At 35.8% G+C, this 15136-nt stretch overlaps 2 protein-coding genes across 5 annotated transcripts in view; both read right to left on the bottom strand.

Annotated features, from left to right (window-relative positions):
* The window catches only part of MCMDC2 (minichromosome maintenance domain containing 2), a 38250-nt gene extending 37472 nt beyond the window's left edge, over positions 1–778 (bottom strand). The window contains exons 1-3 of the mRNA XM_058528813.1: positions 641–778; positions 418–548; positions 285–344 (exon numbers count right to left, since the gene is read on the bottom strand). Coding sequence (XP_058384796.1) covers positions 285–344; positions 418–548; positions 641–734 — 285 coding nt within the window. The 5' untranslated portion in view covers positions 735–778. The remainder of the gene's footprint in view (positions 1–284; positions 345–417; positions 549–640) is intronic.
* An 8195-nt stretch (positions 779–8973) lies between these two features.
* The window catches only part of SGK3 (serum/glucocorticoid regulated kinase family member 3), a 121803-nt gene continuing 115640 nt past the window's right edge, over positions 8974–15136 (bottom strand). For 3 of the 4 annotated variants that reach the window (XM_058528810.1, XM_058528808.1, XM_058528811.1), the window contains 2 exons: positions 14585–14674; positions 8974–10847 (listed from right to left, as the gene is read on the bottom strand). In XM_058528810.1, coding sequence (XP_058384793.1) covers positions 10677–10847; positions 14585–14674 — 261 coding nt within the window. In that variant the 3' untranslated portion in view covers positions 8974–10676. Of the gene's footprint in view, positions 10848–14583; positions 14675–15136 lie in introns of those variants that run through there. The other variant, XM_058528812.1, reaches the window with a different exon arrangement.

Here is a 15136-nt window from a genome sequence, read left to right as displayed (position 1 = left end):
ATGCAGGTATAGTAAAATATTGTAAACTATTAAATCTGAGTGATAGATATATGGAGGTTCATTGTATTATTCTCTTTATTTTGGGATATGTTTGAAGTGCTTCACTATAAAAATATTTACTGTCATAAGTGATAATATAGGAAGGAAAGATGCATATGTAAGATATTCCATTGAACTTTGAAAAAAATGTATCCTTTTTAATAAAAAAAAGAATATCAAAATATTTATTTACAAGTCATCTTGAAAGCACTGTACCTTAGTTTTCTCTGTTAAATTTAACTTACTTGAGTTTCAGTCTGTAATTGTCCAATTAATGAGAGAGTCTTAACAGCAATAAAACAGACCTGTGATTTCAAACAAACAAAAAAGTTACCAAAAATTCCATGTGGCATAAATTTATTTCTTTCTTTAACTTACTGATTGAAAAACTTGAGCAGCTTTTAAAGGCTGGTGTAAAATGTGATTTCCAAGTTCAGCATCTAATTCAACAACCTCAGAGGGATTTATTAAAATATTGAATCGATAGACAGCATAACTTTGTTTTGAATCTGTAAAAATATACAAATATAAAAATGAAGATAGTTATACATAGGAATTTATTTTAAAGTTTCTAAAATAAAGTCACCTTTGCTGAACATACCATTGTAGTACTTGCAATCATCTATAAACTTTTGGAGGCCTCCACTTCTGTCAAGATAGACAAGGGCTGCCTCTTTCATTTTTAGATTTGACATTTTCTCGTAGTCAATCACTCTTCTCTATTACAAATGATTAAACCACGATTGCTGGTAAAGACTACAGACGGTGAAACTCATAGAAAAGATGAGAATACCTACAAATAAAATAAATTAAAATTCACATTTGAGGACCTCTAATAAAACTTTACAAACTATTAAAGTTAAAATTGAGAGTGAAATAAAACAACGTAAAATTTCCAACTTAAAAAAATTCCTACCCAAAGGGAAATAAAACTTTCTTTTCTTTTGCCAAATAACATTTTTATCAACGCCAGGTTAAGAGATTCTCCATAAGATTGCAAACTTAAGAATAGGAGCCTCAAATGTCTCTTTACAGAATAGGTATTCCAAAAAATGCTTGTTGAAATAAATATTAGATGATGAGGTCTCCTTGCAGGTGTTATTTAAAAAAATGAAAGTGGTATAAGTTGTTTCATAAATTCAATTTAAGTAACAAAGTGTAGTTAACCTAAGAAATCTGAGAACTTGGTTCTAGACCCAGCATTTCCTAGTTGCTATGAGGAAATCACCTGACCTCTCTTGGCTCTCAGTCTCTACATCTGTAGGAAATGAAGGGGTTGTATTATATGATAAGGCCTCTTCTGGCTTTAAATCTTCTATCAGTGACCAACGTAAAAGATTAAACCACAGTAATTAGCAGAGAGTGGAATATGTAAAATTCATTTAAAAGACAACAAACACTAATTGGAAACAATATATGCAAATCATTGTATTAGGTGCTAGGGATAAAATGATTAAGATTGGATCCTGCCTTCAAGGAGTCGCCAATTTAGAGAAGTCAGAAATAATGACTATCACATTTATTCATTATCAAATATTTATTGGGCATTTACTATTTATTGGATACCAGACTGTCCTAGACACTCAAGATACAAAGATGAGTAAAATATGGTTCCTATTGTTCAGAAACAGTACAGTGAAGGATGACATGTAAAAAATTACAATACAACTTACATGCTGTAAAAGATATCAATTACTAGGCAGCACAGAAGGAACAACATACATGAAACAGTTCACAAACTTTTGGGTCATTCTTCTCTAGGGGTCATAATATCTTCTATTGTTTTAGGACATTTTGATTTACTACAGTGGCATCACAGAAAAGAAGCAAGGAGTTCTACTTTAAAGGTGTCTTTTGATAGATGAGTAAGATTTCACTAATTGGAGGAGAGGGGAAGAGAGAAGGAGGTTTTCCAAAGTTAGGGGTGACCCTCCCTTTCCCCAATTTTCAGACCTACAGCATTGAATCCATACTTGGAGTTCAGGCCACTTTCCAAAGAAAAGTAATTGAGACTGCCCTTTTCGCTATTATATAGTGGGGAAACTTCAGAGTTTATTTCTCGGTGGCCGTTTAAGTACAATGATCTTAAAGTGTATGTTGTGTTCAGGACCTATCTATGCTTCATTACAACACAAGGTTTCTGGGGCTGAATGAAGGGAAGATATTGATAATGAAATGGCTGGGTGAGGCTCAACCAGATTACAAAAGCTTTCGAAGTCCATGACGATTATACGGGCAAAGGGAAGCCATCCAAGTCTTTAACAGGGAGTAATATGGTCAGATTTTTATTTTAGAAATCAATGCTTGCCGCCAGTGCAGAAAATGGTTTTGAATAGAGAAAGAGTTGATAACCAGTTTCTAGCTATTGAAACTGTCCTAAGAGATGGATGGCCCAATCTAGGGCATTAGGAATGAAATGGAATGGAGGAGATAGATTCTAGACTTGTAAATATTTCACAGTGGACGTGGTATAAGCGAGTTTTCAACACGGGTGTGGATGGATGATGCTGCTCTAATGGAAATACGGAACCCCGGCGAAGAGTAGGAAAACAAGGTCAAGTTCATTTGAGATATTCTGACTTGGACGGGATCCTGGGACAGCCAGATAGATAATAATAAGCACTAGGGCGACGTAAATCAGGGCCTGGGGTTCAGTAGTTTAAAAAAAGCTAGAGATAAAGCTCTGGGTATCACCTTGTGTAAAGCAGAAATCTTGGGAGCGGACGCATTTTCAGGGAAGGGGAAAATGGAAGAAAAGACATGGAAGTCTGTGGAAAAGCATTAAATAAGCGAACGGGGATAAAATTCTACAAGTCTTTCCGGAGTCTACAGAACCCAAGTGTTGGTTCGCTTGGAACAGGCGCGCGTCGTGTCTTCTCTCCCCTCGCCGCGTCAGCAGGGAAAACAGGTCACAACCAAAGCGAATCCTGCCTCACAACCTGGCATCCAGAACCTCTCCCACCCACAGCGGCAACCTGTGTTACTGCGGACCCCAGACCAGCAGAGCCTCTCACCCACTCTTGCGCCCACCACGCTCCGCCCGTCGCGCGCCGCCTGGAGCCACAGGCTTAGGAACCCTCCTGGCGCGCATGCGCGCACCTCCTGACCGTTGGCGGCGCGGGGGCTGCCGGGACTCCCCACCCCCCATCTCCAGTCCCCAGGCAGCTAGTAGCGCCGGTTGTTACCCACCCGCTTTAATTTAATCACTGCTGCTCCTTCCCTGCAAGGGACAGAGGAGAGAGAAAATAGAAATCTTTGGTTTTCGTTGTTTTGACAGGCCAAAGGTGTCTATGTTTGTTTAAAAACTTTCTACAAACTCTCCTGATGGGAATGCAAAGATGTGTAGTCAATTTGGAAAACGTTGCGGGACTACCTCAAAGGACTAAACATAGAATTGTCATATGACCCAACAATTCCACGCCACATGTTATCTATTATACATAGATAATGAGAGAGAATTTAAAACATATATTCACACAAAAACTTATACACGAATGTTCATAGTAGTATTCCTCATAGCCAAAAAGTGGAAACAACTGATAAATGGATAGATAAAATGTGGTATATCCATACAATGGAATGCTATTTGTCCATAAAAAGAAATGAAGTGCTAATACATGCCACAACACAGATGAGCCTTGAAAACACTATGCAAAGTGAAAGAAGCTAGACTCAAAAAGCCAAATATTATATGATTTCATTTATATGAAATGTCCAGAATAGGCAAATCTGTACCAAGAGAAAGTAGTTTAGTGGCTGCCTAGGGCTTGAGGGGAATGGAGAATGACTGCTAATAGGTATGAGGTTTCTTTTTCTTTTTTAAAATGGTAGTAAAATATACATAACATAAAATTTACCATTTTAACCATTTTTAAGTACAGTTCAGTGGCATTAAGTACATACACATTGTGCAACCTCATCACCATCCATCTCCAGTACTTTTTCATCTTCCCAAACTGTGAAACTCTGTACCTATTGAACAGTAACTCTCCATCCCTATCAGCCCGTGACAACCACCATTCTACTTTCTATCTCTGAAAATTTGATCACTCTAGGTACCTCATATAAGTGGAATCATACAGTACTGGTCCTTTTTGTGACTGGCTTATTTCACTTAGCAAAATATCTTCAAGGTTCATCCATGTTGTAGCATGTCAGAACGTCCTTCCTTTTTAAGGCTAATATTCCATTGTATGTATATACCACATTTTGTTTATCCATACATGCAGGATTTCTTTTTGAGGTGATGAAAATGTTCTAAAATTGATTGTGGTAATAGCTGCACAACTCTAAATAAACTAAAAGCCAGTGAATTGTTCACTTTAAGTGGATGAATTGTATGGTATCTGAATTAAATCTCAATAAAGCTGTTACCAAAAAAACAAACTTAAAACTTGTGCTGACTCCTCCCCCATTAGTATCACCTGGTACAATCATCAATCCTGCTGTATTGCATGGGCTGGAGGATCCAGGGAGTGGAGGGTTGGACCACTTTCCATGGAAAAGTAATTGAGACCATCTCTTTCAATATTTAATAGGGGTTAAAAAACACCTCAGAGTTTGTTTCTCTGGGGGAATATAATCTACATTAATGGCGAGGTGAGGAAAATGCTTTGCTGGAGTAGAAATCAATTTGCAACAGCAAAGGGCTGTTAAAACTGTCTTGTACCACAATTCTGTGGTCATGAATACTATTTTAGAGGGGAAGAACTAGGCTACAGTCTGTTGATGGGCCTTATATTTTAAGGTAGAAGAAATTCTTCAAAAAGGTATTCATACATTTTGAAGTTTCTGATTAATCAGTTATAACCATAACAGTTCATTTCCATGCCAAAGTAATAATGGAGTTTTATTTCAACCAAGTCCAGTAAAATATTCTGATAAGTTTTTATGTATTTAATACATCCTTTAAAATGTTAGACATAATATTAGCATTTAAAACCTCAAGTATTCAGTGTGTTACTGTATGCTGCAAACTCTCTGAAATGATATATCTAGAGTTAAAATTTTATTGCTTCTTATTGCTACATTGCTGGAAATACTTACAGCACTTTATTATTACAGAATGTCACTGAACATCACACAGAAATTTTCAGTGGTAGGTTGAGAATTAGAAACTTTCCAATAGGCTGAAATTTTTAAGTAGCTCTCCAATGTGTAAAACTAGTATATTATGCAAGAAGCAACATTTATTTTTAAGTACATTCACGTAGAGCATTTCTTGGGCAGACTTATAGAGATGAATACTTTTTAACTGATAGGTTCATCTCAATTTTTTAACTTAGGGAGTGGTGGTGTACCAGAAGAGGACTGTTTTATACAGATCAAAATCCCTCCTTCCATTCGCATCCCCTCCCCCATTTTTTCTCTCTCTTCCAGTGATTACACAGGACTTGCTGTCATGCATTCCTTTTTTAAGATTTAAATTTTTTAGAGCAGTTTTAGGTTCAGAGCAAAATTGAGCAGAAGGTACAAAGAGTTCCCATATACACCCTGCCTCCACACATGCATTGCCTCCTCCATTATCAACATTTGTTACAACTGATGAACTTACATTGACACATCATAATCACCCAAAGTCCATAGTTTACATTAAGGTTTACTCTTGGTATTGTACATTCTATGGGTTTGAACAAATGTATGACATGTATCCACCGTTTTAGTATCATAGAGTATTTTTCACTGCCCTAAAAATCTTCTGTATTATGCCTATTCATTCCTCCCCCAACCAACCCCTGGCAACCAGTGATCTTTTTACTGTCTCCATAGTATTGCTCTTTCCAGAATGTCACATAGTTGGAATCATACAGTATGTAGATTTTTATTTATTTATTTAATTTTTTTTTTTGCTGAGGAAGATTTGCCCTGAGCTAACATCTGTGCCAATCTTCCTCTATTCTGTATGTGAGTCGCTGCCATAGCACGGCTGCTGACGAGTGATGTAGGTCTGTGTCAGGAACTGCACCTGGGCCTCCAAAGCAGAGTGTGCCAAACTTAACCACTAGGTCACAGGGCCGGCCCCAGTATATAGCTTTTTATATAACCTTCTTTCACTTAGTAATAATTTAAGTTTCCTCCATGTATTTTCACAGCTTGGTAGCTCATTTCTTTTTAGAGCTGAGTAATATTCCATCCATTGGGGATGTACTACAATTTATTTGTCCATTCATCTACTGAAGAACATCTTGGTTGCTTCCAGGTTGTGGCAATTATGAATTTGATTTCTTTCATCAGAGTTTTGTAGTTTTCCTCATGTAGATCTTGTACATATTTTGTTAGATTTATACCTGAGTATTTAATTTTGGGGGGGTGCTAATGTAAATGGAATTGTGTTTTTAACTTCAAATTTCACTTGTTCATTGCTGGTATATAAGAAAGCAACTGGGGGCTGGCCCGGTGGCATAGTGGTTAAGTTGGCGCATTCCATTTCAGTGGCCCAAGAGTTCAGATCCCAGGCTCAGACCTACACACTGCTTGTCAAGCCATGCTGTGGTGGCATCCCACGTACACAGTTAGTTGTCAGCTTAGGACGAATCTTTCTCAAGCACAAAGAGGAAGATTGGGAACAGATGTTAGCTCAAGGCCAATCTTCCTCACCAAAAAAAAAAAAAAAGAAAGAAAAAAGAAAGCAACTGACTTTTGTACATTAATAAAATACAAATTTGTATGTTGTATCCTGTAACTTTGCTATAATCACTTATTAGTTCCAGGATTTTTTTGTTGATTCTATTGGATTTTCTACATAGATAATCATATCATCTGCAAACAAAGACAGAAAGTTTTATGTTTTCTTCCCCAATCTATATACCTTCACTTTTCTTATTGCATTAGCTAGTATCTCCAATATAATGTTGAAAAGGAGTGGTGAGAGGGGATATCCTTCCTTTTTCCTGATCTTAGTGAGAAACTTCTAGCTTTATCTTTAGTGAGAAACTAAATTTTTATCATGAATAAGTGTTGGATTTTGTCAAAACTCTTCTCTGCATCTATTGATATGACAATTTGATTTTTCTTCTTTAGTCTGTTGATGTGATGACTCACATTAATTTATTTTCAAATGTTGAACCAGCCTTACATACCTGGAATAAACCCCACCTGGCTGTGTTGTATAACTCTTTTTATATGTTGTTGGACTCAGTTTGCTAGTATTTTTTGAGGATTTTTGCATCTATGTTCATGAAAGATATTGGTCTGTAGTTTTCTTTTCTTGTAACATCTTTGTCTGGTTTTGGTATTAGGGTAATCCTGACCTCATAGAATGAGTCAGGAAGTATTCCTTCTGCTTCTGTCTTCTAAAAGAGATTGTAGAAAATTGGTGAAATTTCTTCCTTAAATATTTGGTGGAATTCACCACTGAATCATTCTGGACCTGGTGCTGTCTGTTTTGGAAGGTTGTTAATTATTGATTCAATTTCTTTAATAGACAGAGGACTATTTAGATCATCTATTTCTTCTTGTATAAATTTTGGCAGATTGTGCATTTCAAGGAATTGGTTCATTTTATCTAGGTTATCAAATTTGTGGGCATAGAGTTGTTCATACTATCCTTTTAATGTCCATGGGATCTGTAGTGATGCTCCCCTCTTTCATTTCCAACATTAGTAATTTGTGTCCTGGTTCTCTTTTTTAGAGAGCTTATAGATTTTATTGATATTTTTACAGAACCAGCTTTTGGTTTCACTGATTTTCTCTATTAATTTCCTGTTTTCAATTTCATAGATTGGTTTTCTAATTTTTATTATTTCTTTTCTTCTGCTTACTTTGGATTTAATTTGTGCTGCTTTTTCTAGTTCCCTAAGGTAGAAACTTAGATTATTGATCATAGATATTTCTTCTTTTTTAATATATGCATTCAACACTATAAATTTCCAAGCACTGCTTTCAGTGAATCCCACAAATTTATTAAGTTGTGTTTTCATTTAGATGTACCGGGTAAAAAGAACTGCTGTAAACAGGCCTTTGGAAATGTGGTGATATGGCATGGGGGAAGGGGAAGAGTCCTATAGTCCTATGATTAGGTCTCAGTCTTCTAGTGAGCCTGTGCCTCTGGACTGTGAACTTAGCGAGTGTGTTTCTCAGCTTTTTTCTCTCCCCTTAGGTGGGACAGGATGGCTCGAGTGGACTGGATTTGGATACTTCCCTTCCCCCGTCAGTTAGGCTCTGATAAAAGTCCTGCAGGCCAGGTTCTGGTTAACTAGTTTCTCCAGGGCAGGCCTTGTCAAGAACAGAGTGCTCTGGTGTATTTTAAAATGGTTTCTTTTTCCTTCCTCCTGCTGGAAGCACCAGGGGATTTTTTCTTGACATTTATTGTGAGAAGCTAGTTGAGCTCCTGGAGGTAATCCTCACAAAATTGTGGGGATCCCTATGACTGGGGCTCCCTGGATATTTGAACTCTGAGTTGTCCACACTGTAGCCTCCAGCAACTTGTCAACTACAGTTAAGGTTTTCCTACCCCTGCACTGGCTTTTGTGGTGGTTTCTGCTCATGAGCCTCTGCTTCAGTAAACCACAACTCCTATATTTGCTTGTCTGTCTCTCCTATCGTGGGGCAGCTCTCTGCCCTGTGTCCTCCCCTCCCTTCTGTATCCAAGAAGAGCTGTTGATGTTTCAGTCTGTTCAGCTTTTTACTTGGCGACTTCTAAGGTCCTAACAGGCACAGCCAGAAGATGGAAGTCCTTGTCATGCATTCTTGTGCACTTATGTTGCTCACGTTATGCTATGTCCATCTCTTCCCCCCTTTAATTTTGCTTTGCTCCAAATTCCTGATTCTCTTATACGTAATGTGGTAAAACAGCCCAAATACTTTTAAGATGGTGGGATATGAATGACTTAAATTTTATTTTTGTCTTATATAGCTGACTTCATTTTTGTAATGACTATTGAAACCATCACCAATTTTAATTTCAAATAATGACAGGCACTAGATGATCATTAATCATTTTGCTAGTTTATTATACTATATAAGATTTGTATTTCTTGTGATCTGAGAGACATCAACATTCTATTTTAAATTTGTTCTTAAAAATATACAGTATTGCACTTTAATTTTTGGCAGTTTAATTAAGGATCAGCTGAGTAAAAAAAAATCATACAAGAAACTACAGTTTTTATTTTGCTTTATAATAAGCAAAAAGCTTTGTGTAAAAGCAGAACTTACAGTAGTGCCAAATAAACCAAATATTTACAGTGTTGCTATTAAAGTCTTACCTCTAAAGGAAGATTCAGTGTATTGGATGCAAATATTATTAATCTAACAAAAGCACACTTCCCTCCCCCCATTCTGCTGAACATTTTTAAGCCAAATAGTATTGGTGTGAAATGCTTTTGTGATTTCTTTCTCAAGAGAAAATACACAGAAAGAATGCTTGTTCTTGAAGCATCTAAACTGGGTCACTAAACTCTTTCACAATGTTTCCTATATGAGTTTAATAATCTCTACTGTAAACTAAGAATCTAAATTCCAAGATAAGCATTCTTTTTTAGTTTTTCTGTATTCTCTTTTACAATTACAAGTACACAAGTTAGTTGGTTTTTAACATGATTTTGTCAGTTTCCTGTACTTTTTCTAAGATACATAAGATACTGACTATGCATCTGCCTGAATTATTTTTAACTTTTGTTACATTGTAGTGAAACTGTATACATTTATACTGACCCAGAATCTGCTATTCTACTTTGTAACTCCCATATTAGGTAAATACTGTAGAAAGTTCAATATTTTTCACTTATCAACCAATTAGGAAGACAGTTTTGAAGTACTATTTGCAAAAGCAAATACCAAGATTTAGACCTACTTAACAATATATTAAACATTCAAAGGGACCAAAAAGAACATAAATAGAATGTATTTATAATATAAATACATGACACAGAGACATTCATTTTTGGCACCACCTAAAAAAAAATTCAGCAGTACTTTATTACTCTTCAGATCTTTGGGAATACTTAAAATTTCTAACTATTAAACTTTTACTTTTCCTCCAGAGGAAAAATAATTCAAAAATTTGAACTGGTATTTCAAAAGCAAAGAATTTCCTTTTGTTACTTCTTAATTTGATCTGCAGAATAAATGGTTATTCAAAGTGTTAGCTAGCAGCCAATGTGTTAACTATGCTTTTACATTTTAATCCTACCAAGAACTGATTATGTCAAACAATGATTTATCATGGAAAGATATGGTTTCTTCTTAAACAACCATGTACCAATTGCATAGTTCCGATCTGAGAACAAAGGTCAAAGTAGAGAGTTACAAAGGCATTAACATATGTTAACTGAACTGAAATAGACTGTTGAAAAGCAGTCTATCTTGGGTATATGTTAGTGTAAACTTAGAGGGAAAAAAACAGTCATCAGCAAAAAAGTTTTCTTTAAAAATAGGTTAATGCTAAGAACAACAGCTTTTAAAATTTCTGTTTAAAAATAAGCTTAATAAACAAGAATACAAATTTTAATTCAAAACTTAGCTCTTTGAAATGCCCTATTTTCTTGCATACAGCAGGAAATACATTTTTCATAGTTTTTAACATTACATGTAAAAATGAGGCACTAGTTAAACATATCTGAATATATTCACAAACAGGAGTTTCAGTCCCATCCATAGGCTTATATTTGCTCAACGGTTTCCAGATGGCAAACTGTTCACAAAAATAAGTCTTCTGAAGGAGGTGCGTAAGAGAAACCAAGGAATGCATCGTCCGCCTCCAGTACACTGGCGTTCACTATAGAATAGTCAGAAGACACACACACAGAATATGGAACTGTTTCTTCTGTAAATGCTGCATCAAAGTTCCTGATATCATCTGGTCCTGCCTAAAACATCAAAAGCATACAATTATTCACCTTAGCTTTTTTCCCCTTTAGTCCTTCGTTAAAACCCCTTTATGACTTTGTATATTTATTCCTGGCAAGTTTACATGTCTTCCTACTTCATCATTTCCTTGAAACATTTTCTGCTTTTCCTTTCCTGACATTTACTGTTCGGGTGAGGTTATCTGTCCTTCTAACAGTTAAGGTTCTTGTTGTTGGGTGGTGGGAGGAGAGACAAGAGCGAGGAAGGCTACAGAACTGAGTCCTTACCTACATTAATTTGAATCTCAAGCCCTGCCACTGACCCCCTTTCTCTCGACCCATCACCACCTCAAGTTTAGAAAAGAGGCTCAGGTAGGTTTTCAGGATAGCATTTTGTGTTTGAGCTTCCATAAAATGTCTGCCCATCCAGTTGCTCAATTCTAGGTCGGGGAAGCCTTCTGATGAAGGAATGAAGGGATTCTAAGTAAAACTGTGACAGGTGACTCTTCTGGTGCCACAGAGGTCATGAGGCATTCTGCTATGACACCCTTAGCTCTAGTGGCTTAAGGGAACAAGGAACCTGGGAAATGAAGCATGGTCGCTGCTGAGGCTGGAAGGCAGGGGTTCTTAATCTTCCCTTAAGAATCTGACACAAGCTAATGGACTCTCCCCTTCCAAAGAATTTACAGATGAAAACTCGGATACAAATTCAGGTGATTCACTCTTAGAACCCATCCTTGAAACTCTAGGTTATCTCTGCTCTAAGAAGAGAATCTTTAAAATGTTCACGTCATCAAGTCGAACAGATAACGATTCAGAACAAATATTATAAGCCAAGGATACAGTTAGCCTGCTAGGTCTACAAACAGCAGAGACCAGGGAAACCCAGAATGCTAGATCCTTCCATATGAGATACTCTCCCACAGAGGAGAAAGAATGCTAGAAATTATATTTATTTATATATAAAAATTCTTACGTATAACCCTAGAAGCTGGGCTCTAGAATAAGACTAAGGCTTGAATTCTGGCTGTGAGATCTGCTAGTTATAATTCTTTATATAAACTACCCTATCTCTGTGACCTTGTTTCCTCTTCTGTAAAATAAGAATACTACCACCTACCTGTTAAGGTTGTTGTGAGGATCTGATGCGTTAATACACAAAATTCCCAGAATCTGACATGCAGACAATAATTTATAATAAATGTTGGCAATACATGATGGCAAATGTTCTTTTACTTGACTTTTTGAGTATTTTGTGAATGCCCTTATGGCTCACAGCTAGTACTGACAGGGATAATACTAGATGGCTTATTAAGAGGGAGAGAGGGTTCTGGCTTCAAAGTGCCTGAGCTCAAATTCCAGTTTTGCAACTTTAACTAAACTTTGGGCAAGTTATTTAACTTTTTCTGTGCCTAAGTTAACTCATCCGTATTATATGGAAAATAACAGTAGTATTTCATGGATTGTTGTCAGGGTTAACTAAAAGGATACAAGTATTGAGAACAGTGTATGAGAATATCTACTTTATCATACTCTAGCTAACTTGCTGATCTTTGTTAACCTGTTAGGTGAAAAACGGTAACCTGTTAGGATTTTATTTTGCATTCTTCAATTGTCAGTGAGTTTGCACATCTTTTCTTATATTTAAAAGCCATCTGTACTTATTTTCCTGTAACTGCATATTTTGTGTCTTTTGTTATAGTTCTACTAGTTGTTGGTCTTTTTTCCTCAATGACTTATAAGAATGCTTTATGTGTGTTAAGGAAATTTTCCCATTTGTAATTTGCAGTGTTTTTTCCATGCAGACACTTCTAAATTTTATGTGATCAAATTTACCAATTTTTTTCTCTTATGGTTTCTTGGTTGTGAGTCTTGCTTTAAAAAGTTTAATTAATTAGTCATAGAAGAGCAGGGATCCAAACCTGGAGGCATCTGACTCTGAAGTCAACACTGTTTCCAGTTTCAATGTTGCTTACAAAGAGTCCCTAACTCCTTAATGTGCCTGATGAACATTTATTTGAGGATAACTAAACTCAGTAAGACTCTCAATATAGAGAAAAATAAAATAATTCTTCAAGGCCCCAGGTTCCTACTGCAAACTCTAGAAATTAGGCACAGAAATTGTCCCTAATGGAGTCACTTCTGAAACAGTCACTTCTGGATGAGCTTCATGAAATAAGTTAATCTACAAATATTGTTACATTTACAGGTGTACAACATCACACCTATTAATTAATACCAGCTATGAGCTATGCACTGAAACCAACCTTTAACAAAATCTGAGTAGACTAAATAATACTTACTTTCCTGAAGTGATTTCCTTATCCTGCTCTAATTTACTAAAAAAGTATTTCATGAGTTTCACAGCAACACCAAAAAACTTTAAGTAGAAGAAAAACAAATTCACCTATGATCCTGCAACCCCAAATCAATCTTGGTTTATATTCTCTTCTAGTCATTATCCATTATTTTTACTGCTATAATCATAAGTCATGAAAATTATAATTACCATGTTTTCATTTAACACTAAAAGGATTTTCCAGGTGTCTGCTCATTTTTATATTTATTATCATTATTATCATTTACTTATCAAGAAAAGGCAATAGATCCTAAGAAAGCATAAAAATAATAATGACTTGGGAATCTGGCACAGATTTGAATCCTCGCTCTGCCACTTTTTAATCCAGCTACGTGACATCTCTGAGTTTCCATATCCTCATTTATAAAACACGTATAATAATAAGAATAGCAATAGCAGTAACTTGGTAGCTTATTTGAGGAATAAATTATATACTGTAATTCATAAAAGTATATATGACTGTGTACATATAGGAAGCCATCAACAGTAACATCATTATTGGCCTACCGATGATTATTAACAATTTCCCTATTATTACATATTTCCAAAAATTTTTAAATTGTTAATACTATAAACAGGTTTTTTTTTTTTTTTTTTTTGTGAGGAAGATCAGCCCTGAGCTAACATCTGCCAATCTTCCTCTTTTTGCTGAGGAAGACTGGCCCTGGGCTAACATTCATGCCCATCTTCCTCTACTTTACATGGGACGCTGCCACAGCATGCCTTGACAAGCGGTGCTGAACCAGCGAACCCTGGGCCGCCGCAGTGGAGAGCGCACACTTAACTGCTTGTGCCACCGGGCCAGCCCCTATAAACAGGTTTTTGATGCAGCTTTCTGCTTTCCAAAAAAATTATCTTTAGGTAAAATGTTTCCATCAGTAGATTTAACAAGTCAAGCTAATATGAACATTTTTATAAAACTGTCTTACTGTTTTCCAAAAAGAATATAACAATTTACAGTACCATAAACAATGTTTGTGACCCCCAAAATAAATTAATAATGTTGCCTGTACCTGCTTTTATATCAGTCTAGAAAAAAATATGTGCATTAGTGTTACTTAAAATGTTTCTTGATTTATAGGTATGAAAATGATCCCTCACAATTACTTTAATTTGCATCTTTTTTACCTCCTGAGCTCACCCCTTTCTTATACATGCTCCAAAGAAACACTCCACAATTACTATGATGGAAGATATTTTTATCAATCTAACTATAATCTTACTGGTCATCTTGAAGTTATCAGTTGTACTAGACAACCAGGAGTGACATATTTCACAAATATTTAGGTACTGATTCAATTTCATTCAGGTTAGATTTTGAGATCTATGGCTAAAATTATGATGAGCTATAGTTCTACATTTGACTATTTTAGAAAGAAAGATTTGGATATATACTTACCACATTAGGATTAAATGGGGGTGGAATCTTCTTTTGTACAAGGTCAGTCCAGCTGAGTGATTCAAAAAAAGGATGATTCTGAATTTCAAGCTAGAATATTAAAGAAATACATATTTTTTACTAATGCTGAAGAATATATTAAGTACTCACTGAAGAATTTTATGAAGCCAAATCATGACCACATTGTCCCTCAATAATTCTTTTTAGGTACATGTTGATGTTATGTTAAAATGGTGTAGTGGAAAGACTCCTAGAGCAGACATGAAAGAGTTCCTCAGAATGACCTGCTTAAGTTATATCCTCTTCATATAGTTTCTTCACTGGTAAAAGGGGGTTAACATTTTTGCCCTAGACACTTTTCAGATTGTTTTAAGAATCAGTGGAAAATACGGAAATAAAAGTGGTATGAAAAGAATAAAGCATTATATAGGTATAAAGAATTATTATTATTACCTGAACAGGGGAGGTAAAGAAGAAGTTAGGCAAGAGAGTTTTACACAGTAGGGTAGAGGCAAAATCAGGGTGATGAGCTCTACTACCAAAAAGTATTCC

Source organism: Diceros bicornis, chromosome 33 (assembly GCF_020826845.1).
Source record: "Diceros bicornis minor isolate mBicDic1 chromosome 33, mDicBic1.mat.cur, whole genome shotgun sequence".
Lineage (NCBI taxonomy): Eukaryota > Metazoa > Chordata > Mammalia > Perissodactyla > Rhinocerotidae > Diceros > Diceros bicornis.
Note: the sequence above shows the minus strand (reverse complement) of the source record. Positions and strands in the feature narration are given on the sequence as shown.